Source organism: Gekko japonicus, unplaced genomic scaffold (assembly GCF_001447785.1).
Source record: "Gekko japonicus isolate JY-2015 unplaced genomic scaffold, Gekko_japonicus_V1.1 scaffold3534, whole genome shotgun sequence".
NCBI classification, from domain to species: Eukaryota; Metazoa; Chordata; class Lepidosauria; order Squamata; family Gekkonidae; genus Gekko; species Gekko japonicus.
The window spans coordinates 50500-74353 of NW_015164304.1; the positions used below are offsets into that span (position 1 = coordinate 50500).

Consider the following 23854-nt stretch of genomic DNA (forward strand, 5'->3'; position numbering starts at 1 on the left):
TTTTAGGAATCTGAACTTGGAAGGGGTTCAGAGGAGCACCAAAATTGTTCAGTACTTGTGATGTATTTTTAATATTTTGTATTGTTCTATTGTTTTATTTGGGGATATGCCTTGTAAGCTGCCCTGAGCCTCCGGGGAGGGCGGGATAGAAATGTAAATAATAAATTAATAAATAAATAAATAGTACCCCACTGAAGTCCCTGTCTTCCACCCCCAAATCTCCAGGAGTTTCCCAACCTGGATCTGGCATCCCTATTCCTCCACCCCCTGCCGGTGACTGTAGGGCCCAGGGCCCACTGCTGCCAGCAACCCCTGCCCACTCACTCGCTAGCGCTGCACCACCCGTGGTTTCCGCTGCACACTGTGCTGTGCCCCGTGCAGTGGGGAGTCTTGTCAGCGGACAAGGGAAAGACACACAAGCATGTGGGAGGCATGAAGGTGGGTGGGAGAGAAGGAGGCAGGGGTGGATTAACCATTAAGCAGACTAAGCACGTGCTTAGGGCACCAGGGGCAAAGGGGGCACCACAAAGTTGGGGAAAGGGTGAAAAGAAAAGAAAAAAACAAATGAAGATTTGTAAAAAAGAAAAAATTGATGAAACTAGTGCACCTTGATCATCGTGCCACCCTAGGGTTATCTTCTATTTGTTGTTGGCAAGGTTGCAGTGTCATAGGCTACGACCCCAAGATTGGGGGCACCAAGATAGGTCAGTGCTTAGGGCACCAGTGAGCCTTAATCCGCCCCTGCCCCGAGGCTTCCTTCCCCTGATATTCCAGGACGATTCCCAATCCAGTTAGATAAAGGCGGTTCACGATCATGTTCATAGAATTGGCTTCTCACCTCAGCTATGATGAAACTAGTGCACCTTGATCATGGTGCCACCCTAGGGTATCTTCTATTTTTTGTTGGTGAGGTTGCAGTGTCTATGACACCAAGATTGGGGGCACCAAGATGGGTCAGTGCTTAGGGCACCAGTGAGCCTTAATCCGCCCCTGCCCCGAGGCTTCCTTCCCCTGATATTCCGGGACGATTCCCAATCCAGTTAGATAAAGGCGGTTCACGATCATGTTCATAGAATTGGCTTCTCACCTCAGCTACACTTATCCTGTGGATTGGAACAAGCCAAAGGGCTGATTAAACAAAGAGCTGAGGGTATTGAGCGGCCTGATCTGACACCTCTGCGACTCGGGGTGTTGCTAAATATCAAAAGCGCCATTGAGCCGGCAATATATTTGACTTCAGGGGAGGGAGTGAATTCTAAAAGGGGCATTTGCCCTAGCTAGGTGTTCTGCCCTTCCATTTGCGGCGAAAACACCTACTCTGAAAGGCTATGCCCATGCCTTTTAAGCGAGGTCGAATCGGTAGAGCGTATGTTCTTCAGCTGTCCATTTTACAGGGAGGCTGGTCTTAAAATTATTACCCCCATTAGTGGATAGGACACCTGGGCACATTAACACAAACAAAGCAAGGCTTCACTGGCTCCTATCAGATAAGAATGCAGAGATGACCCATTCAGGCGCTGAGTTTTGTGCATTAATTCTTAGATTGCAGCCGGAATTGCATTTTAAAAGTTCTTAAATTCAGATTTCTATTTTTGTATATTATGACTGTTTTTTCCCCTCTTCTCTCTCCCTCACATATTATGCTTACTCTCTATGTTGGTCTTAAGACTGTAATAATAAAACTAAACAGACAGGCGCCTCACTGATCTGAATCTCTGTGTGAGGCAAAACGGCGTAGACGATGGCTTGAGTTTAGAACCAGCACTGAAGCCTTGGAGAAAGAGAAGCTGGCGTGAGCCTTAGGCTGCGGTCACACACACGAAATAATCCACTTTCAGTGCACTTTCCAAGGGGATTTTACTGTGTGAACTGGTGAAATCCAGTTGGAAAGTGCATTGAAAGTGGATTGAAAGTGCAATATTTAGTCTGTGTGATCGCAGCCTATGTGTATCATTTAATTTATGAATTAAACAGAAACCATCTATTTATTAGTTCAGGTGAATCATGACTCAGGGCACATTCCAGATAACCTGAAGCACTTTTTTTTAAAAGTAGTTTATTATGTTAACTTTTAAAAATATTTGGGAAAACTTGAGACAGTGCGATCTCGTTATTCAGAGTTAGCATAATACTTATTTTCCAAAGGGTTATGAATGAAGACACTGTGGAGTGTCGATTTTTTTCCCCAGTGCTCAAAATATCAATCAAAGCCAAGATAAAAAAGTAGTTTAATGCAAATATGCTTACTGTTGAAATACATAATAATGATCAAACTCCTTTAACACAGTTCAATCTGTGGATACTTTTTGTAAAGTCACTGCATGTGTGTACTTGTTCTCATTCAAATATGCTTACTGCTGAAATACATCATAATGATCAAACAGTTCAATCTGTGGATACTTTTTGTAAAGTCACTGCATGTGTGTACTTGTTCTCATGTTCTCCACCAGCTAGAGAATGATATGCTGTGAAGCAGGGAATCTCCTGAAATACCTGGGTGCAGTTTGGGGAAAAAAGATTTAAAAGATAAGCCCAGTTACCGGACATTGTCTAACAAACAGACTGTACCCTACAGACTTCTATGTTTTAAAAGCAGATGGTAAATAATAATGGCTTATTGTGGCATGGCCCTTGGAACCAAAAATGTATTTCTGGTTGTTGGAGCTAGGTGGCATAAAAATGCCTCTTACTGAATTTTATAGATAATACATATATACACCATCCTGTTGAACCTTTCATGTTCTATTATTTATGAAGACATATAAGCCAGTATCATGGCATAGTGACACAGTAGAGGTGGGCAAGATGCAGTTTCATAATATCTAAGACTCTTATAGCTTTGAAGACACCTTGTTCCTAAGGTAAAGGTTTCCCTTGCTCGAAAGCCAGTCGAATCCGACTCTAGGGTTGCGGTACTCATCTCTGTTTCCAAGCCAAAGAGCCAGCACTGTCCGAAGATGTTTCCATGGTCATGTGGCCAGCATGACGACGCCGAGACTCACAGAACGCTGTTACCTTCCCATAGAAGCTGTACCTATTTACCTGCTTGCAATTTCTTGCTTTCAAACTGCTAGTTTGGCAGGAGCTGGAACCAGAGACGGGAACTCACTCCATCATGCAGCACTCGGGTCTCGAACGGCTGAACTACTGACCTTCCAGCCTGCAGTTCAGCGTCTTAACCACTGAGCCACCTTTTTCCTACTCTCTTGTAAATAACTAGAATAGCAATTAGGATTTGCACTGGTTTTTAACAGAGATCCACTAATATTAGAGACTGAAGGTAGAGACCCACTGATTTGCAGCTACAGGGAAGGTGGAAACCTGTTTATTTAAAATGTACTTAAACCTGTACACTGTCAATAATTAACAGGCGGGCAGAACAATCCTCAGGCATGCCTGCACTGTAGCGGCCAGCTGCCGTGTGACTATAGCGGCGCTAGTCTGTTCCCTAAGGGCATAATTTGCACAGCAGCCAGCAGACAAAGTTGGTACGTTTGCAGTGTTTTCTGTTCAGAACCGGGTCAGTGTCTATAGTAGGGTTGCCCGCTCTGGGTTGGGAAATACCTGGAGATTTTGAGGGTGGGGTTTGGGGAGAGGAGGGACTTTAATGGGATATGTCATAGAGTCCACCTTCCGCAGTGGCCATTTTCTCCAGGTGAACTGATTTCTGCTAACTGGAGACCAGTTGTAATAGCGGGAGGTCTCCAGCCACCACCTGGAGATTGGCAACCTTAGTCTATAGCAACTGAGCTGCAAGGGTCAGTGGAGGCAGTGTGTGGAAGCGGTGCCACTATGATGGACAAGGCCGCCAGAGCCAATCCGGGGCCCTGTAGCAAGGGGGTAGAGTTCACCGTCCATCTCAGGCAAGGGACGGAGAGGAGGACCACAGGAGTGCCACTCAGCGGTCATTTCGTAGAAAAAGAGGTGCAGGAGCTCATTAGCATAACTTATTTGCATATGCCACACCCCCTGACATCACCGGAAGTGTGTCAGAAGGCAACACCCACCCCTCAGGCTCCACTGGACTGTTTTGGATTGCTAGCTATTGGGGGGGGGGAATGTGCAGATCTGTCCTTGCAGAGGAGGGAGAGCTTGTACCTGAATAACACTTGGTCTTAAAGGTGCCACTGGACTGTTTTGGACCGGGGGGCCGGGGGGGGGGCTTTGCAAACTACCTGGCTGCTTGCTCTGACTGAGGGCTGCTGGGAGCAGGGGGGGGGGCTTGTTGCATGTGCCCACCCCCTGGGCTCTTTACTGCCAGAGCTCCGCTCCTGTGCACTCCTGCAGGAAATGACCCCTGGTTGGTAGGACTATCACTACAGTAAAAATAAAAACTAGCAATAAACAAGCTAGATACGCTAACAATTTTCTGGCCTTTCAAAGTGTTTAGCAATAACAAAACAGTATTTTAAAATACATAGTTCTTAAATATTTAGTACTAACTCTGCTGATTGTCATTAAATTCAGTAATTTTCATTAATATTGTATATTCATTAATATTTTCAGATTCAGATGGTAAAAAAAAAGATGGTAGAGTGAAGTATGCCATAAAGATGTTCACTTACATTCTTGTAGCTGTAGTCTCTGAACATCTATAGCATGTATTAAATCTTTTTAACTCCATTATATTAAAAATGTGCAGAACTCTTAAAAGTAAAGCTGAGTATTTTAAATATCTCAGCTGTTTCTTCTTTTGTAAAGATCTGATCTGATCTTTTCTATTGGTATATTTAGAGTTGTTGTTGTCCCTGCTGTAAGTGTTTTGGAATAATTTAAATCTGGTTTCGGACTTCACTTACCCTTTACTGTGAAACTTAGTAATATTATTTTCTTGAATTTTAGTTTTTCCCTAATTATTTTTTGAATATGAGGCAACAATTATACTCCTCCTAAAATATTACATTTGGTCCTTTTGTGATGAGCTCTAAGATATAGATCAGCCAAACCTTCTGGACTGTAAATGCTGTAGGTTCTTGGATAAGATCCTAAATAAGCCTGCATTAGAAAAGATATCAGTTGAATGAGCCAGCACTTCCCTATCTTGGCTGTGAATGCATTACTGCCTAAAGGAGTCCTAAAAAGCACACCCCTTACTTGTTTTATTATTCTTTATTTAGATGACTTCAAACCTGCATCAATCGATACATCCTGTGAAGGAGACCTTGAAGTTGGTAAAGGTGAACAAGTGACAATAACTTTACCAAATATTGAGGTGAGAATGAATGAAAAGAGTATAGCTTACTGTCTCAAGCATAACACTTTGTGAATATAAAACCCAACATGGCAACCACATTTGCCATGGTTATGCCTGTGTTTCCTGTGGTTAACCCACACAGTGAGAAGGGCAGATGTGCTTTTTCTAAACATGCATTGGGCAGCCATAGTCAATTAAAGCTCCAAAGCTCCACAAAAGGTGTATGTAGGGAACTGTCTGCTGTATTTGTTTACTGTTAGTCTATATTTGTTTACTGTTGGAAAATCAATGTAACTGTTGCAGACATGATTGCTGTATAAAGTGTGAAACAGAACTGGTTTCCTTGTAAGGACATTTAGGGCTACAGCCTTTGTGAGCTGTTCTGCCATTTGCAGCCTCAGTTGTGAACAAATCCCAAATGTGTGAATAAGAGAGAACATTATGTTGTTATTGTAACTACAATAACAAAGAAATGTTGGGTAATCGAGCCTCTACTGCATTTACTCAAGTTTCTAGATGCTTCGGCTCAAATTGGATGGTAAATTTTGGAGGAGGGTGTCCTCCACTACGACAGAAGGTTGAAATTTCTCTGCCTTCAGACACAGTGATAGGAAACTTCCAGCAATTATGGTGCCCCCCCCCCAAGTGAAACAGTACCCTCCTCATTTTCCATTTTATGGGGATAGCGCCTTGCCCCTCTCCATAGCTTGCCTGGTACATTTCCTGTTACTCTTCGATATCCCATGTATCATTCCCCTAATTCACTCCAGTACCTGGCCAAACAAATGTCTACATTCTTGTTTATTGCTCAAATAGATTAGAGAGACAGGTTATACCCAGGAAAGCTAAGATAAAATTGAATTATTCAAGGCAATGTAATGATTGTGCCGGTGAGATGATCACCTCATCATTTTAAAATATGCCAAAATATCTTTAAAACTGGTAGCTTACATAGCTAAAATTATGTACCCTTGAAACCATTTGACAAGAGCAGGTACCATGCTGTCCAAAAGTTTATTTATTTTATTAGATTTGTATCCCGCCCTCCCTGCATAGCAGGCTCAGGGTGGGTTCCATCAAATATAATATACAATTAGAAACAATTAAAATACATCAGTAATACTCCTGTGTTTCTAAGCCTCAACAGATGAGGTCAATTTCAGATTTGGGTTCCCAGATGGTAAATTCTTTGATGACGTGATGTTTTGGTACAATTCCAGAAATCAAGTGGATAGTTCTGTCTGTGGTAATGGTTGATTGCAGCTGCTGATGCCAACATGGACTTGCTTTTGATTATAACTAGCACATTGTTCGTGTTTTGAAGTTAAGGAGAGCCAGTTTGGTGTAGTGGTTAAGTGCGCGGACTCTAATCTGGGAGAACTGAGTTTGATTCCCCACTCCTCCACTTGCACCTGCTGGATGACCTTGGGCAAGCCATAGTTCTGGCACAGCTGTCCTTGAAAAAGAGCAGTTTCTGTCAGAGCTCTCTCAGCCCCACCTACCTCACAGGGTGTCTGTTGTGGGGAGGGGAAGGGAAAGGAGTTTGTAAGCCGCTCTGAGACACCTTCGGGTAGTGAAGGGCAGGGTATAAATCCAATCTCTTCTCTCTTCTTCTTCTGAATGGTTCTGACAAGTGAAGAGAATGAGTCACCTCTCTCTGACATGCATGTGTACCCCAGGTCTGAATTCAAACTCATAGCAAACGTTGGAAAAAAGTTGTCTGGGTTTTGTTATTATAAGCCAGTCTATTTTAGTAGCATTTATTTATTTATAAGTTCAATTTACATACTTCCCTTCCCTGAGTTCATAAGGCTCAGTGCGGTTTCCAAAAACAAAAAAATACTATATAAAACTGAAATTAAAACAGTCAAGTTAAAATCAAAGAAACATCAGATGGCACCAAGATAAAATATGCATTACTGTCCTGCAAGCGGGAGACAGCAAAATGGAGGGGGGGGGGAGTGCCAGGTAGGTGGTACCCATTGCTGTCCTTAACCAAAAGCCTGGTGGAACATCTCTGCCTTACATGTCCTGTGGAACTGCATCAGGTCCTGCAGGACATGGATGTTATTTGGCAGAGAGTTCCACCAGGTAGGAGCCAGGTCTGAAAAGGCCTTGGCTCTGGTTGAGGACAGCCGGGTGTCTTTAGGGCTAGGGATCACCAGTAGGTTATTTCCAGTGGAGCATAGAGCTCTTCAGGGGACATATTAGAGGAGGCGGTCTCGGAAGAGACGTAGGTCCCAGACTGCTCAGGGCCTTAAAGATCAGTACGAAAACTTTGAATCAGGGGTCATTTCGTAGAAAAAGAGGTGCAGGAGCTCATTAGCATAACTCATTAGCATAAGTCATTTGCATGCACCACACCCCCTGACCTCACCGGAAGTGTGTCAGAAGGCAACACCCACCACTCAGGCTCAGGCTAGCTATGGGATGGGGGAACGCACAGATCTGCCCTCACAGAGGAGGGAGAGCTTCTACCTGAAGGCGGGCCGGGGGTGGGGCTCTGCAACTTACCTGGCTGCTTCTTGCTCCTCGTGGCCCAACTGAGGGCTGCTGGGAGCAGGGGGTGGGGGCTTGTTGCATGTGCCCGCCCGCCTGGGCTCCTTACTGCCGGAGCTCCGCTCCTGTGCGCTCCCGCAGGAAATGACCCCTGCTTTTAATCTGACCTGGTATTCCACTGGGAGCCAGTTGCAGCTGGCACAGCACAGGCTGAGTGTCTGTGGTTTATGGTGTTCCAGTCAGAACCCACGCTGCCACATTCTGGACCAGTAGGAGTTTCCGGGTCAGTCCCAAGGGCAGGCCAACCTAGAGCGAGTTACAGTCTTCCAATCTAGAGGTGACTGTTGCGTGAATTACTGTGGCTAGGTCAGGGCGAGACAGGAAAGGGGCCAGCTGCCTCGCCTCGCTGGTAGAATGCCAGCCTGGCAACATTTGTGATCCTTCCAATCTAGAGGTGACTGTTGCGTGAATTACTGTGGCTAGGTCAGGGCGAGACAGGAAAGGGGCCAGCTGCCTCGCCTCGCTGGTAGAATGCCAGCCTGGCAACATTTGTGATCTGGATCTACATTGATAAGGAGGTATCCAAGACCACGCCCAAAAACTCTTTGACCGTTTGCACTGGTATTAGAGGTGCACCATCAAGAATGGGAAGCTGGGACCCCAGTCCTGAATTCCCCCCCCAGCCACAGAGCCTCCGTCTTAGTTGGATTCAGTTTCAGTCAACTCTTCCTCAAACATCCCACCGTGGCCTCCAGTCCCTCAGCCAGATTTTGTGGGGGGAATCCAGGCGGCCGCCTGTTAAAAGACACAGATGACACCCTAGCCCGAAGCTCCGTGCCACCTGGGCAAGGGGGCTCATATAGATGTTGAACAACATTGGGGAGAGAATGGTCCCCTGGGGAACCCCACAAGTTAAGGGGAACCTTGTTGTTGTTGATGATATTTATTAGATTTTTACCCCTCCCCCATAGAGGAGGAGAAGGAGATTGGATTTATACCCCGCCCTTCACTTGGAGTCTCAGAGCGGCTTACAAACTCCTTTCCCTTCCCCTCCCCACAACAGACACCCTGTGAGGTGGGTGGGGCTGAGAGAACTCTGACACAAACTGCTCTTTTTCAAGGACAGCTGTGCCAGAGCTTGTGACTGACCCAAGGTCACATCAGCAGGTGCAAGTGGAGGAGTGGGGAATCAAACCTGGTTCTCCCAGATTAGAGTCCGTGCACTTAACCACTACATCAAACTGGCTCTCTGCCCTCATAGAGCCACCCTCTGTCCCCGATCTCGGAGGAATGAGGTAAGCCACTGTAAGACCACCCCATGAACTCGTTATGTCGGCGAGGCACTGGGTCAACAGATCATGGTCATCTGTGTCAAATGCTGCTGTAAGATCTAACAATAACAGCAGCACTGACCCGCCTCAGTCTAGCTGCCTACGGAGATCGTCCCGAGGGCAACCAACACCTTCTCCATCCCATGGCCAGGGTGGAAGCCAGACTCCAATGGATCTAAGGCCAATGTGTCATCCAGGAAACGCTGTGCGGCTACTGCCCTCTCAATTACCTTGCCCAGGAATGATAAGTTTGAAACTGGGCGGTAATTGGAAGGATCTAAAGGATCCAAGGATGGCTGTTTCAAGAGCGGTATTACCACAGCCTCTTTCAGACCCTCTGGATAGACCCCCAAATCTAGGGATAGATTGATAATGTCCATCAGAGGGGCTTGTATTCCATCACCACTGGCTTTCACCAGCCACGAGGGACACGGATCCAGGAGACGTATGGTAGGCCTAACAGCACCCAGGATCCTACTGGCATCAGTCAGCAAGAGCTGGCTGAAGGTGTTGAATACTGAATCCAAAGGGAGCCAAGGGGCCTCCATGTACTGTATCAACATTGGCTGGCAGGTTGTGGCAGCGTGACATGACTTTATCAGCAAAAAAGCTTGCAGATGCCTCACAGCTAATGGCCAAATTACTAATATTTTGTGTCCTCTTAGCAAGAGAGGTTAAAGAACAAAACACCCTAAACCAGGGGTGTCAAACTTAAGGCCCGTGGGCCAGAAGCGGCTTGCCCATGGCTTTAATCAGGCCCATGGCCCTTTTCTTCCCCCCTCCTCCCCCTCCTGTCCTCCCCCTTTGAAGTTTGAGGCTGCTGAAGTTCCAGGCTCCCTCCTCCTTGGTTTTTCCTGCTTTGGCAGGAAGCTCTTCTGAGCTTGCAAAGTTACAAAGAAAATACAGAATGGATTTTTCCATTAAGGTCTCTGCACCCAGATAGACTACTCTAGGATTGTTTCCAGCAATAGAAACAGCGCTCTGGGACTGGAATGACAGCCCTCAGAGTAGAATGATGGTCCCTAGCAATAGAATCTGTGTTCTAGGACTGGAATGACAGGGTGCAAAGTGGAATAACAGCCCCTGGGAGTAGCAGCAGCATTCTGGGAATGGAATTCCACTCTGGAGCTCCTCATTCCAATCCCAGAACACTTCTGCTACTCCCAGGGGCTGTCATTTTACTCTGGTGGTTGTCATTCCAGTCCCATAGTCTTATCTGGGCTCAGAGACCTTAATGGGAAATCCATTCCACATTTTCTTTGCAACTTTGTGCTACAATGTATTTCAGTGGAGTGGAGCTCAAGAAGTTTCACTTTCCAGTGTTTGTATAGTTGAAGCTGTTGCTTGCTGGAGTTGTCGCCTTCAGAGTACAGGGTTGATGTTTTGAGCCAGCTTATCTCTGCTGAATGGGTGCCTGAGAATGGATGGGAGGTGTCAGTTATCAGACTGCTAAATAAACAAAGTATCGCAAAAGTTTTAAACATATTTGTATTTTAAGCAAAAAAAATAATATCTTTAATTGTGTTTGTATCTCTTATAAAGTTTATATCTCTGCTTACCTGGCATTACATTTTATGACATGCATGGCCTGGCCCCACAAAGTCCCATTTATGTCAGATCTGGCCCTTGTAACAAATGAGTTCGACACCCCTGCCCTAAACAGTTGTGCTGGGTGAGAGCGAGCGGGTGTGATGGAGGCTCAGTAAAAGTCTCTTTTTGCAGCCTTCACCATCTCATACGATTTCATAAACGTCCTATAAGATGCTCTTGTAGCTTCATCGTGAGCATGCCACCAAACTTACTCTAGTTTGGTGTAGTGGTTAAGTGCGCAGACTCTAATCTGGGAGAACCGGGTTTGATTCCCCACTCCTCCACTTGCACCTGGCCGGATGACCTTGGGCAAGCTGTAGTTCTGATAAGAGCTGTTCTTGAAAAAGAGCAGTTTCTGTCAGAGCTCTCTCAGCCCCACCTGCCTCACAGGGTGTCTGTTGTGGGGAGGGGAAGGGAAAGGAGTTTGTAAGCCACTTTGAGACTCCCTTGGGTAGTGAAGGGTGGGGTATAAATCCAATCTCTTCTTCTTGTTGTCTTCTTCTAAGCTCCCGCTTCATCCCCCGAAGCTCCATAGTATACCAGGGGGATGATTTGGAGTGGGGGCAAAGAGGAGTTCAGGGAGCAACTTCATCAGTGGCTTCAGAGAGACGGGACTCTCAGTCCTCTATCAGCACATCTAAGGAGTCATGGGGGGGGGCATCGGATCCCGCAGAACATTCTGGAAACCAGTTGGATCCATTAGTGTCTGCGGGCGAGCATAAATCAGCTCACCGCCTAGACGGGGTGGAGGTAGGGACTACCCATCCGGGCCTTCAGAACCATGTGATCTGACCATGGCACTTCCTCCTTAGTAATCAGATCCAACCCCGTCCCAGTGCCAAAGAGGTGGCCTGCTTGATGTGTGGGACCCAATACAATTTGGGAGGGCCCTAGTGCTGCCATGGAGGACCCTAGGTCCAATGCCTGAAAGGAGGTGGCAGCATCCGCATGGACGTTGAAGTCCCCAAGCACCACCAGACATGGGAACTCCAAGGCCCAGCCAGCTACCATCTCCAGCAGGCTCAGTAGCTGTCAGCCAGTGTACTAGGTGGCCAGTACACCAGACATATGGCCAAGCTCCCCTCAGCATCCCAGACCACACCAGCACAGTCAATCCCGGCAATCCTCGGGGTGGGAAGTGGCCTGAAGGAGAAACCTTCCGTAATGAGTATTGCCACTCCTTCCCCCACAACTAATGAAGGATCGAAAAACCTGGTGGGGGCAGTTCTTTCAGGGCGACTTTTGCCTTCTCACGCCCAGGTCTTGGTCACGCAAGTCAGGTCCACATTTTGCGCTGCCGTGTAATCCTGCAGCGTTCTGGTCTTGTTGTTAATGGGCCTGGCATTGCGCAACGTCGGTATTCCTAGCCCTCACACCAATGTGTTTCGGGACGGGATGAAGGTTGGAAGGAGAGTGAGCATATCCATGTCTCCATCTCCTTCCATTCCAGTACCTTTTCCCACCACCATAACTCCCACACAATGTTCCCTCTAAGTTGTGGGGTCCTGTGAGCAAAAATTCTACTTTGTGAGCTACTGGCATTAAAGTTGTGAGTGAGTGGTTTGGCTCCTGCATGAATTAGTCTGCTCTGGAGCCATCCTTCCTGAGCCAAGACAAAAATGTATGAGCTGGGGGCTAAAAAACCGGTGAGCTAGCTCACACTCACTCAGCTTAGAGGGAACAGTGCTCCCACAGCCCCCGAGCACTGGGAACCCCAGCCCAAAACTGGCACTCCCAATTTTGACTAGGATCATTCTGCTTTCTCTTCCCCACTTGCAAACAACAACCCAGCAATACAAAAAGATTTTCCTTTCATTACTAACTAATACAGCAGCACTAATATCCTAACGCACCCTAACTAACCTATCGGCATAAGCCCCCCAGATCTCCCACCACCCCCAACTCCAACACCCTCCCAAAAGTACTAAAAAAAAGTACTAACAAATTCTCAACCCTCCAATTATCATAGATACTACAATAAATAATTTTTTTAAAGTCTCTTATTAGATACTAATGATTGGGGGGGATGGTTAGCACAACTTGACCCACATTCAACGGCGGGGGGGAATAGTTCATCTGCATCCCTTGCTACATTCAGTGGCCACTCTGATGACCCCATCCCTGATTTCTCTATGTCTCCCCCAGTTTTGGTGCTTGGGGTTTCCATCCTGTTGGAGAGCCTCATTTAGCCCAGCCAGATCACACACCAAAATCACCCGGTCAGTTAGTCATCTGCTCGCTCTCTGTCCGAGGTGTCCCAATCCAGGCATGCCAAATTGGGCTAGGCACACCAGTCCTGGTGTTCCACTGGGGGTGCCGGAGCCCAGTGGCACCATCCAAGGCCAATTCGGTGTTCCCAAGCCATCAGGTGGCATAAGCCATCCAACGTCATCCAAAGCCGAGGCCACCTGAAGCCTTCTGAAGATGCACAGGGTCGCTCGAATTCACCTGAGGCTTGCATTTTTTTAGTGGTCATCTCAAATTCCATCATAATCCATTCAGTAGAAAAGAGTTTTATAATCATGAAACAGATGCCCTTGGAGTATGGTTGTGAAATGTACAGGATCTTTCATGGTGAAGTGAACAACTGTTTGCCTTAGGAAAAATGCAGCTTTATAATTGCCTACGGTAGCAGTATTTTTTTTTCTCATTTTTTAAAAAAAGGGTTCAACTCCACCAGTAACAGTTTTCAAGGGCTCCAAGAAGCCATATCAGAAAGAATGCATATTGGTTATTAACCATGACACTGGAGAATGTAGACTTGAGAAACTGAGTAGCAACATCACTGTGAAGAAGACCAGGTGGGTGAAAGCGGCTGTTTCTTTACTCATTATGAAAATGCTGTAGTTAAAGCAGGCATAGCTAAATTAGGAAACAGAAGAGGCGGACTGAAACATCTTTAACAAAGCATTACTTTAGCCTTCTTACTCCAAAGATACATTATATGTTTCTTTTGAGGAAAAGTACATTTGTTTCTCAAGGTTAGGTTTAAGCATCAAAGCCTTGACTTCTACTGCTAGTGAAAAATAAGATTTAAGTTTGAAATCCATAGTCTGACTCACACTATAATAACTAGATTTAAGCTATGGCTGCCAAGTCCCCCCGGGGGGTGGGGGTTCCCCCGCCGAAAGGGCCCCCAATCCGCCGGTCCGGATTTGGCCAGTGGGGGGAACCCCACCCCCAAAGTGGCCAGATAAGGCCGACATGCCTGGCGCGATGATGTCACCCGGAAGTGACATCATCACACTGGGCACATCGCCGGGTGACGCTCTAGCAATCACCCTGAAAACTCTATGGTACCATAGAGATTTTAGGGCAATTGCTAGAGCGTCACCCTGCAACCTGCCCAGCGTGATGACGTCACTTCCGGACGATGTCATTGTGGTGCGCGAGAAACTCCCAGATCAGAACCTGGTCCCCCCCGCTATGCCAGGTAAGACAGTTGGCAACCCTAATTTAAGCCTTGTTAAATCCAAATGGGCTTTAAAAAAAAAAACCCAATTAGAACAGCTCACAAAATTCTCAGAGTAGGACTTTATTCTTTGAAGACATCTGAAAATTCTAACCCTTTCATCCAGAGGTGAAGGAAGCAGTAAGGTCCAGTCTCGCATTGAACAGCAGCAGCAACTAATGCGAAATGCAAGTAGGATTTCAAACAGTGTTAAATGCCCTACACCAAAAGAAAAGATGTCTCCAACTTCTCCTATGGATGATATTGAAAGAGGTAAATTATAACTACATCTCTTGCTAGAAGCTTATGCAGAGGTTTAAACTTGCTTTAACACATTAAGAGTGATTAACACATGGAATTCACTGCCACAGGCGGTGGTGGCGGCTACAAACATGGACGACTTCAAGAGGGAATTAGATAAGCATATGGAGCAGAGGTCCATCGGTGGCTATTAGCCACAAGGTATAGATAGGGGCTCTGGGGCAAGTGATGCTTTGACTGCTTGGTGCTTGGGGGGGGGGTCAACAGTGGGAGGGCTTCTAGTGTCCTGGCCCCACTGGTGGACCTCCTGATGGCACTGGTATTTCTGGCCACTGTGTGACACAGAGTGTTGGACTGGATGGGCCTTTGGCCTGATCCAACATTGGCGTCTCTTATGTTCTTATGTTCTTTCAGTTGGTAATTTCAGGATTTTGAGATTGCAGGTTAACCGTAGTGTTCTGCAGATGTTACTTTGCATTCCATTCACGCGGTGTGGGAGCTTGCCAGCCACATGCTTCAGTGTGATTGCTGTATTGTGTGAATTGGGGAACGTGGATTTTCCTTAGCCTCTGTTCATGTGGACAGAGTACACATTTTGCCCGATTAATATGTTAACAGCTATCATGTTCATGAAACATGGGCTGGTGGGCTCGTGCTCTGTGTCAATACAATTTAATGTCCGCTGAGGACTTTTACCATTTCATGATGACAGATCTGTGTCCCTGCAGACAGTTAAGGTCTCATAAATTAATGTTGTCCTATTTTTAAAAATCCCTTGCAAATAGAAAACTGGCAGAAGGTCTAATTTTCTTTGGAAAGCATTCTTTTTCTGCATGTGGGCAGAGGTCATTTCGGGGGGGGAACACAGTTCCCCCGGGTGAGGTAAAGCCCAGCCCCCTGCTTCCGTCCACCCCGCTTCCGGCCCTCATTCAGCCAGGAGGAGGCAGGAGAAGAGGGAGGGTAAGTTGCTTCCTCCCTGCCTCTCCCCACCCCTGCCTGCCTGGGGCCAGGGAGGGCCTTCGCGGGGCTTCCTTGCACTCCCGCCGGCCTTGCAGGTCCACCGCCGGGCCCCTCATGGGGCTCGGCAGTAGAGCTGCAAGGCCGGCGGCGGCCGGGACCGTTGGGGGCGGGGTGTGTGGCCTTATGACACACTTCCGATGATGTCAGGGGGTGTGGCCTTATGACACACTTCCGGTGATGTCAGGGGGTGTGGCATATGCTAATGAGTTATGCTAATGAGTTCCCCTAGCTCTTTTTCTACGAAATGACCCCTGCATGTGGATGTGTTAATAATATGAGCCCCCATTGTAGTCTTAAGTGATGCAGCTCAATCACAGTATCACCAATAAAAACTAGGACTATATTGCCGCTTTTGACTTGGGAGTATTGCAAAGAAGGCATCAGCCGAATCAGTCCTCTGAATGATACAGAAAATCACAAATCAGTTCGTTGTAATTCTCTGGGCTGTTGTAGTTGGTTTATAACCCATATATTAATTTGCAGGTTAAGCTTATTAGAAATAAACAGACCAAAATCTTGTCTCCTTTATAAAAATGTAGCACAGGATGAACAAGTAGTATCTTCTCCGCAAATTTCAGACTCAATGGGTTTTGAACAAATTTAATAACAATATTGCTTAAGGGGATATCAAAACCATCTGCAACTTGTCATTTTAAAAACTGCTAAAGCATGTTTATGTAATGTTTATCTCCCACTAGAGATGAATGGATTCCGGTAATGATAGCAGTGCTACCCTATTAGAATCCTGGTGCAGAAATAGTGTAAAAGATAGCAGTTAATGTTTTTGTCTGTCACTTGTATGTCTATCCCTATTGGTTCTGGAAATGGTGACAGTATGTGTATTCCTCTCTGCCTTTCCCTTGACTTGCTTTGGCTATGTCCCTAATTCTGAGAATGCTTGCTGCTGGACGAAGGTTTTAATGAAAGCGTGTAAGACACAGGGAGGGGAAAACAAATCTTAAGTTATGTGTACCTCAATATTGTTTGACCTCTGAAGGCCCCAATAGGGCAGAAACGCATCAGGTCATGTGGATTGGCCCTTGTGTTTAGGCTATACTTTTTACAAGGCTTTCATTGGGCCCTTATATGTTAACTGTCTTTCTAATGAATACTTGTATTTTTGTATATTATAAGTTTTAACTAGGTTTTTAATGAAAGTGTACCTACTGGTTGCATATTTTACTAGTTGTGCAAGATATAAATTACACTCATACATTAAGAATTTCCTTCACAACAGTTGAAAGAATGCATTATGTGCGAACTTGACTAAATTACCTTGCAAATATAACAAGTATTCTAGTGGCCTAAATATGACTTTCAGTTACCTTGGTTAATCAGGTGACTAAATGTCCATGATTGCCTCTGGTACAGGAGGGATTTCAAGTATTGTTTCATTTTACAAAATAAGATCTGGGCTATGGTAGGGAAGCTGGCTCCAGAAACCTCTAATGGTTGGGAATTAATGCTGTGTACTTCCTTCTGAGAAGATTTAATTCTTAGTTGGAATATTTCATTAATTCAAATACGCTGAACGTCCCTTTGGAGTCTGAGGAGGAAGAAGATGTTAATTGGTTGGTGAATTACGGCTGGCAGGTTGTAGCAGTATTAATTGATAGTAAAAGCATCCTTCTGAGGCAGGGTCCTTGAACACAATGCAAAGAATTTTTCCATGCGGTTTTTCTTTGTAGTGAAATTCTGACCAAAAGTCTTGCCATTTAATTCCCTAAATAACCACTTAAAAGTAACCAGAACTTCAGGGAAGGAAGTTCAAGGGCACATTAAAACTGACAATTTTCTCTAGCGTTGGTTAATTCAGTTAGAATTTGTTCTGAGTGAATCATCAATTCCCAAACAGCCCCCGTCCCGCACACCGTTGCACGTGAAGCATGTCACCTGATGGTTTCCTCTTAGTTTTAGCTTCTATGCAAGCCAATAAAAGGGGAAGGACATAGGGAAAAATTTACATTCTGATAAGAAAATCAGTGCATCTAGATCCCTGATATTTTGTTGTAAAATCATTAATGTAAAGTTGGGAGAAGAAATGTATTAGACTGGCAAAGGTTCTTGCAAGCATTATTATATTGATTTTCTGCTACTCCTGTCTTTTCTCCACCCTCTGCTTTGATTGTTTATTTAGTTATGCACTGAAGATTTGAAGAGCTTTTCAAAGCAAATCTTGAGATAGATATTAATAATCTGGGTACATTCACACAGGTGCTTGAGCCTGGCAGTCATATTTCAGTCAAGCTGTGCTAGCTCTTACCCATATGAACAGGTACTGGGCTAGTTACGTAAAAATAACACTGAGTCTGGATTGGTTTTTTGCTTGCCAGTTCAACAGGCTGAAAGGCCTTGGTTGTGATGGTACGGCAGCTGATGCAATACGATTGCTTACTGAAGTCAGTTTTCATGTGACCAGCTCATCTTAGTTGTGCAGGTATGGCCTACTAAACAGCTACTGCTATGACTGTGTTTGATCATTACACCTCCCCTCTTGAATACTTGTCAGCCTGTGAGGCAGGTTAGGCTAGCCTTCATGACAGTAGAATATTTGAATCTGAGGTATTCCCAGTTCAAGATTGCCATGCCATCCATTATACCACATTGGCAAGAATATATAAACAAGATAGAAAAACCTTCTTACCTCATTGTCTGATTATTTAGTTAACTCCATTTCAGTCTTAACTTTCTATATTGGGCGTGGACTATAGAACAGTCAACTGTGTGTTCTTCATCTTGGAAATTCTTATTTTCAGAGCTCAAGGCAGAAGCTAAAGTTATAGAGCAGATGAGTACCACTGATAGTTCATCAGAATCAAAGAGTTCGTCATCCTCTTCAAGCAGTGAAAATAGTTCTGATTCAGAAGATGAAAAGCCACCCCTTCCGTCCTCTTCAAGCAGTGAAAATAGTTCTAGTGATTCAGAAGATGAAAAGCCACCCCTTCCCTTGCCAACGCCACACCTGCAAACACAGCCTCCTGTGTCTGCTGTGTCACATCGGACCTTCCATGACGCGGATACTGGATGTAACAGAAGGAAAGAGAACAGGGGACATCTGATGAACACATTGCGTAAGTACATAAGAAGAGCACCTTGCTAAACTTGGACTTCAGAAATTTAAAAGGAAGCTACATGTTTTTATAACTCATGAAATTGAAACCACATCTAGATATGAGAGTTTGGCCTACTGGTATTGACGAAGAAGTCGGGATAAAAGCTGTTTTGATCACTGATACTAAATTTGAGCTTGTGCCATTTACAATGTTACCGATGGCGTTGGCTTCTTCAGAGCTCTATACTTTGAGATTAAAAACCAGTAATTTGTACTGGAAGTCCAAATTACAGCTTCCTCAAAAAGAACTATTTCAGCGTCTGGTGCAATATGATCTAACTTCCACTGAACCACAGAATGATGGATCTACTTGTTGTAAGACCAGACATGCTAAGCTTCAGCTTATCACATACCTTCTTTGTTATGTACATACATAACTTACTTATGCATTGTATTCTCAAGGGTAAAGCTGATAGGGAAGGTCTACCTGCAAACTCTTTTAGTCTAATTCTGTAATAATATATGTGGCGACTGAGTGACTACTTTGATCATCTACACTAGTTCATATTATTAAAATAGCTCTTTTTTATTTTGAGAAGTTACTGTGTTAATACCTTTAGCCTTTCAGCTTCTCTGTGTAGGTTTTGTAGTAACAAAGAAGCTTGATACTTTGAGATGGTTAAAGACGGGTAGCTGTGTATCTGAAGAAGTGAGCCATAGTTCATGAAACCTCATCCCCTGCCACAAATTTTGTAGTCTTTAAGGTGCTGCTGGACTCTTGCTCTTTTGTACTCGATACTTCGAACCTCCATAACAAACAATGCTTACAGGCTATCTATACCCATATTTATCTGTTTGGCCATTTATACCTTATCTTATTCCAAGGACTCAAGTGAGCCAGTTTGGTGTAGTGGTTAAGTGCACAGACTCTAATCTGGGAGAACCAGGTTTGATTCCCCACTCCACCACTTGTAACTGGCTGGATGACCTTGGGCAAGCCGTAGTTCTGATAAGAGCTGTCCTTGAAAAAGAGCAGTTTCTGTCAGAGCTCTCTGAGCCCCACCTACCTCACAGGGTGTCTGTTTTGGGGAGGGGAAGGGGAAGGAGTTTGTAGGCCACTCTGAGACTCCGAGGGAAGGCTATAAATCCAATCTCTTCTCTTCCTCTTCTTGCATGCAAATAGTGTTTCAGAAGAGGCTATGTTGGTAAAAGTTCCATAATGCAGTCAGAATGATCATGCAAGCTGCCTGTACGTTTGCACTGAGAATTTACTTTGGGATTTGGGATTATTTGAAGCACTGTGATTATTTGACTGTTCAAAATGTTTTAACTGTTTTTAATGTGTTTTATGTGGATTTATGGTACTTTGTACCAATGAATGTAATCCGCCCTGAGCCTGTCCGTGGGGAGGGCGGGATAAATAAATTTTAAAGATGTATAGAATAATGGGGTCTTTTTGTCTGTTATAATGTAAAATGTTTAAAATGTTCTTTAAAAAAAGGAAATTGAGTCTTTTGTTCCCTGCGTTTGCAGCGTGCACACAGAATTGTACCACTGTCCGAACATGATTTGCAGTTCCGTTTCATTGCTGCCTTCTGACTTTTTTGTTGCCGATATTTCTTACTGGCAAGAAGAGCTGCTTTCAAGGACAGTAAGGCAGGCTAGTGTTAGAGACGATGGTCGCCTAGCTGATCATATGACCACAGTTTCTGAAGGTGGCATAAGGAACTGCTAGCATCTGGTGCTGTTTCAGAATAGGCATGCTTAGATTTACTGCTGAATGGAGAGGAACAAAGTTGACGTTTTGACTTTTCTTTAATTTTAGGGAATGATCTCCAGTTAAGTGAATCCGGAAGCGACAGTGATGACTGAGAGCATCTTGGGATTATAGTGATGCCTTCCCTCCCTTGTTGAAGATGAGAAGGCAGTTGTTTTGCACTAAGTTTATACTGACGAAGATAGAAGAATATTACCAACTTGGACAATAAAGTTGACTTAGTTTTTCTGTCATTTGGAATCAAGTTCAGCAACATTCTCTTATCCATAACTTATTTTAATATGGTTCTACCAAATATCTGAATTTGGTATTATTCTTTTTAGCCAGACCCAAAGTCTAGCCTTCACTACTACCTCCTTTACTTAAAATTTCAGTCAGCTAATTACTATGTATAAAGTAGACATGGAGGAAGTTCTTGTTTATAGTAGACACATTTTTGATTAAGGTTTACCCAAGAACCTTTATATGTTTGTTTAAGTAGGACAGAACAAGCTGTTATCTATATTTTTAAAAATCCTTGCAGCTAATTGTGTTTAAAAAAATTCCAAACAATATGGCCAGCTGTGGTGTAATGTGGTGTAATTGTTCAGCAATAGCATTAACAAATTCTTAATTTCCTTGTATAGTACAGGTTTTAGTCTGCAGACTGTCAAATCAGACTTGAATAGGCGTTGGCCTTTGATAAACTTTGATCAACTCTTAGCTGCTTCATCTTGCTAGCTAAAGTAGATAGTTGCACAGCATAAGTGCGTTCTCTAATTCTTTTCAGATCAACACATTCCTTTGGGGAAGATTTCATAAACTTAATAAAATATTTATCACTTCAATGGGAGTTGTCGTTTTTATTTGATCCTTCATAGATGTTGGCAGAGTGCCCAGAGAAACCAAGTGTTAAAACTTTTGCGGGACAATGTGTTGGGTAGACAGGTGCAATTTTGTACTGCTTTCCCTACATACTTACATAGGCCATTACTCATATACATTTGAAGCGTCCCTATATGAACAATACTTCCAGGTTACACATGACATGGTTTGTTTGGCAGCTTTTAACTGAGGAATAACCTCCAAGTAGCTTTATGGAAGATCAATTAGGGCCCCGTTCACACGGAGGATTTGCCGCGCTAAAGGCACGAATGTCAGGCGGATTTTTGGGGCCCGATCACACAGCAACATCTGGGAAGTGTAGTGCACCCGTGGCCAACCTGTGGCGTCCCGCCGAAGATTTGCAGTAAAAAACTACCTCGGAAAGTGCACTAGTATCCGGAAAACACGGGGCAGGGGCAGGCATCTGATCACGGGAGTGCTAGTATCCCGTGGCATCCAGCGCCCGTCCACGTCCCATTGCAAACCGGATGGTTTTTGTAAGCGCATGCGCACAAATACATAACTGAAAGTGCTGCTCCATGGAACTGCGCATCCGCACAAACGTGAAACGCTTGCCGCGCCACTTTGCCACGCTCCAGCATCGCTGTGTGATCGCCAGCTAACAGCCTAAGCGCGAAGACTTTGGGGACCGTGTGATCGGGCTGATCGGGCTACCGCACTTTATTTTGCTCTGGGGCAAACAGCCACGCCTCCCCCCCCCGGTGTTATCTGGCCCGTGTGACTGGGGCCTAATATTCTTTTATGTTAGTTTCCAAGGATTTATGCAAACTGCGGAGTAACTTGTGGTGTACCAGGCTACCATGGCACGAGCCCATCTGTGGTGAAATTTGTACCCTGAACTCCACTTTGCTCTATAGCTTCAAGCTGAAGAATTCGTTCAGCATAATACAGCTTTTCCATCTATTTACACAAGGTGGCATTTGTTCCAGTAGTACACTTGGCCGAGAAAGCTGCCCTTTTAGGGAGGAGGGAGATGGGAATAACTGCTTAAGGACTGGTGCACCTCTTTTCACTGCTGACTGAGATAGAGCAACGGAGCTATTTGCGCTCCTGAAACAGCCACAGACCCCATCCTGCGCTGCCCACCTGAGAGACCATGAGTAGACAAGGAAGACATGACAGCCTGTCTCCTTGTCCTCCCAAAGAAGACCCGTGTTTACAAAAAGTTATATGTCTCTTCTCCAGAAGCTGGCTCAAAGTGGCTTACAAGGGAAAAGCAATCTTCCTAAAACCTTTAAAGTAAATCTCCCTGGCAAAAGAACAAGAAAAGTAAAGCTAAGAAGAAACCTAGGTGAAAGATCTGAGATTGCCTATGTTGACGTTTAATGAATTTATAGTATCAACCAGATGCGATATACCAATAATGTCTTTTTGCTCTTTCTATTTGAACTTTTATTAGAATTTAAAGAACTGAACACAACTTCTAACATGTAGTTATTATATATCTAAAGCGTATGAATAGCTTATCAAAGTACCTTGTTACTCTCTTTTGTAGTTTTAGTTTTGTAGTGTGTAGTAAGAAAATCAATAAAAATTAGATTATAAAAAAGGTAAAAGCAATCCAACAAAATAAAAACAAACATAAAAAGTATCAGTATTAAAAACAGTGGATAAAATAAGCACAAACACAGTACTCAGAAGCGTAAGAACAATTTTTGTGGGGCACATAAAATAGTCGTAAAGTAGAAGGTAGCTGTAAAAATAAGTAAAAGATAATAAAGGACTTTGGCTTGGTGCCTAAAAGACAGCAAAGTAATTGCCAGATGAGGCAAGGGTGGAGGCATTTCAAAGGCAAGACACCACCGCTAGTTCTAGTTGCCGTCTACCTAATCTCTACAAGCAGAGGCACAGGAAGAGATCCACGGAGTGAAGAACTCAAAGCTCCATATTCCTTTCCTTTCCCCTTTTGTTCTTTTTTAAAGGACAGAGCTCCCTGGCAGTTGGACACAAGAAATGCACTATTTGTGTTCTAATTGATAGGGCAAAGAAAGTAACTGTTAAGTCGTGCGCTTAACAAAGAGTCGGAGAGTGATTTCAGCAAGAATGCGGTTTATTCTTCAGCTCAGTTACTTCTCCGTTACGGTACAACAATCGCCAGCCAGAACCCATCGAAATAAATACACTGGCTTGTCGATATTTAAACACTCCCGGCTAATGTAGCCACACCCACTGTACAATAAAGCAACCTATGAGGTTGAAGCAATAAGGACCAATCACAAGCGATCCCGCTCTGCACGGTGATTGGCAGACACTTTCTGGGCTAGGGCTCCTATTGGTTACATTAGGATCCTAGCCCAGGATGAAGCTCAACATGGCATCTCAATCAGGCGATTCGCATATCAGTATTTACATTCAAGTCAATACATAACAAATCCCTCCCCCCTAAGCAAAAACACTATGTACAATCATAATCGCTTAGGTACAATGGCGCTCTGCGCGATCTCTGAGACCTGCGTAGCTGTACAGGCTCAGGGCACCTTTCATTCTGGGGAGTATTGTACGACTCTGGGGCCTCAGAGTCAGGAGCACTTCCACCACTAGCAATGGGTCTTTGAGTAGGGGTCTGCCCTGACTCGCGGACAGTACTGGGGCCCTCGGGCACATCGGTACTCACCTCCGGGAGAGGTTGTGGAAGGTCCTCGGGATCAGGTAGTTCGGTTGGCTGCGAGGTGGGGCGGCCAGTCGCCCACCGCTGCCTCAACTGGTCCACATGCCGTCTCCATTTGCGCCCGTCCGCAAGCTGGACTACGTACATGCGGGAACCTACCACCTCGGTAACCGTGGCTGGAAGCCA

At 44.8% G+C, this 23854-nt stretch overlaps 1 protein-coding gene across 1 annotated transcript; it reads left to right on the forward strand.

Moving 5' to 3' along the window:
- Window positions 1-3792: 3792 nt before the first annotated feature.
- EAF2 (ELL associated factor 2) lies at window positions 3793-20976 on the forward strand. The gene is made up of 6 exons (XM_015408804.1): window positions 3793-3904; window positions 5118-5212; window positions 13279-13415; window positions 14193-14338; window positions 18103-18417; window positions 20224-20976. Exons 1-6 carry the CDS (start codon window positions 3793-3795, stop codon window positions 20268-20270), a joined length of 852 nt encoding a protein of 283 aa, XP_015264290.1. The 3' UTR covers window positions 20271-20976.
- The last annotated feature ends 2878 nt before the right edge of the window (window positions 20977-23854 follow it).

Coding starts and splice junctions, on each gene's coding strand:
- EAF2 (XM_015408804.1), top strand. CDS start 3,793: ATGATGGACAAGGCCGCCAGAGCCAATCCGGGGCCCTGTAGCAAGGGG. Junction 5,213..13,278: donor TAACTTTACCAAATATTGAG/GTGAGAATGAAT, acceptor TTTTAAAAAAAG/GGTTCAACTCCACCAGTAAC. Junction 18,418..20,223: donor ACATCTGATGAACACATTGC/GTAAGTACATAA, acceptor CTTTAATTTTAG/GGAATGATCTCCAGTTAAGT.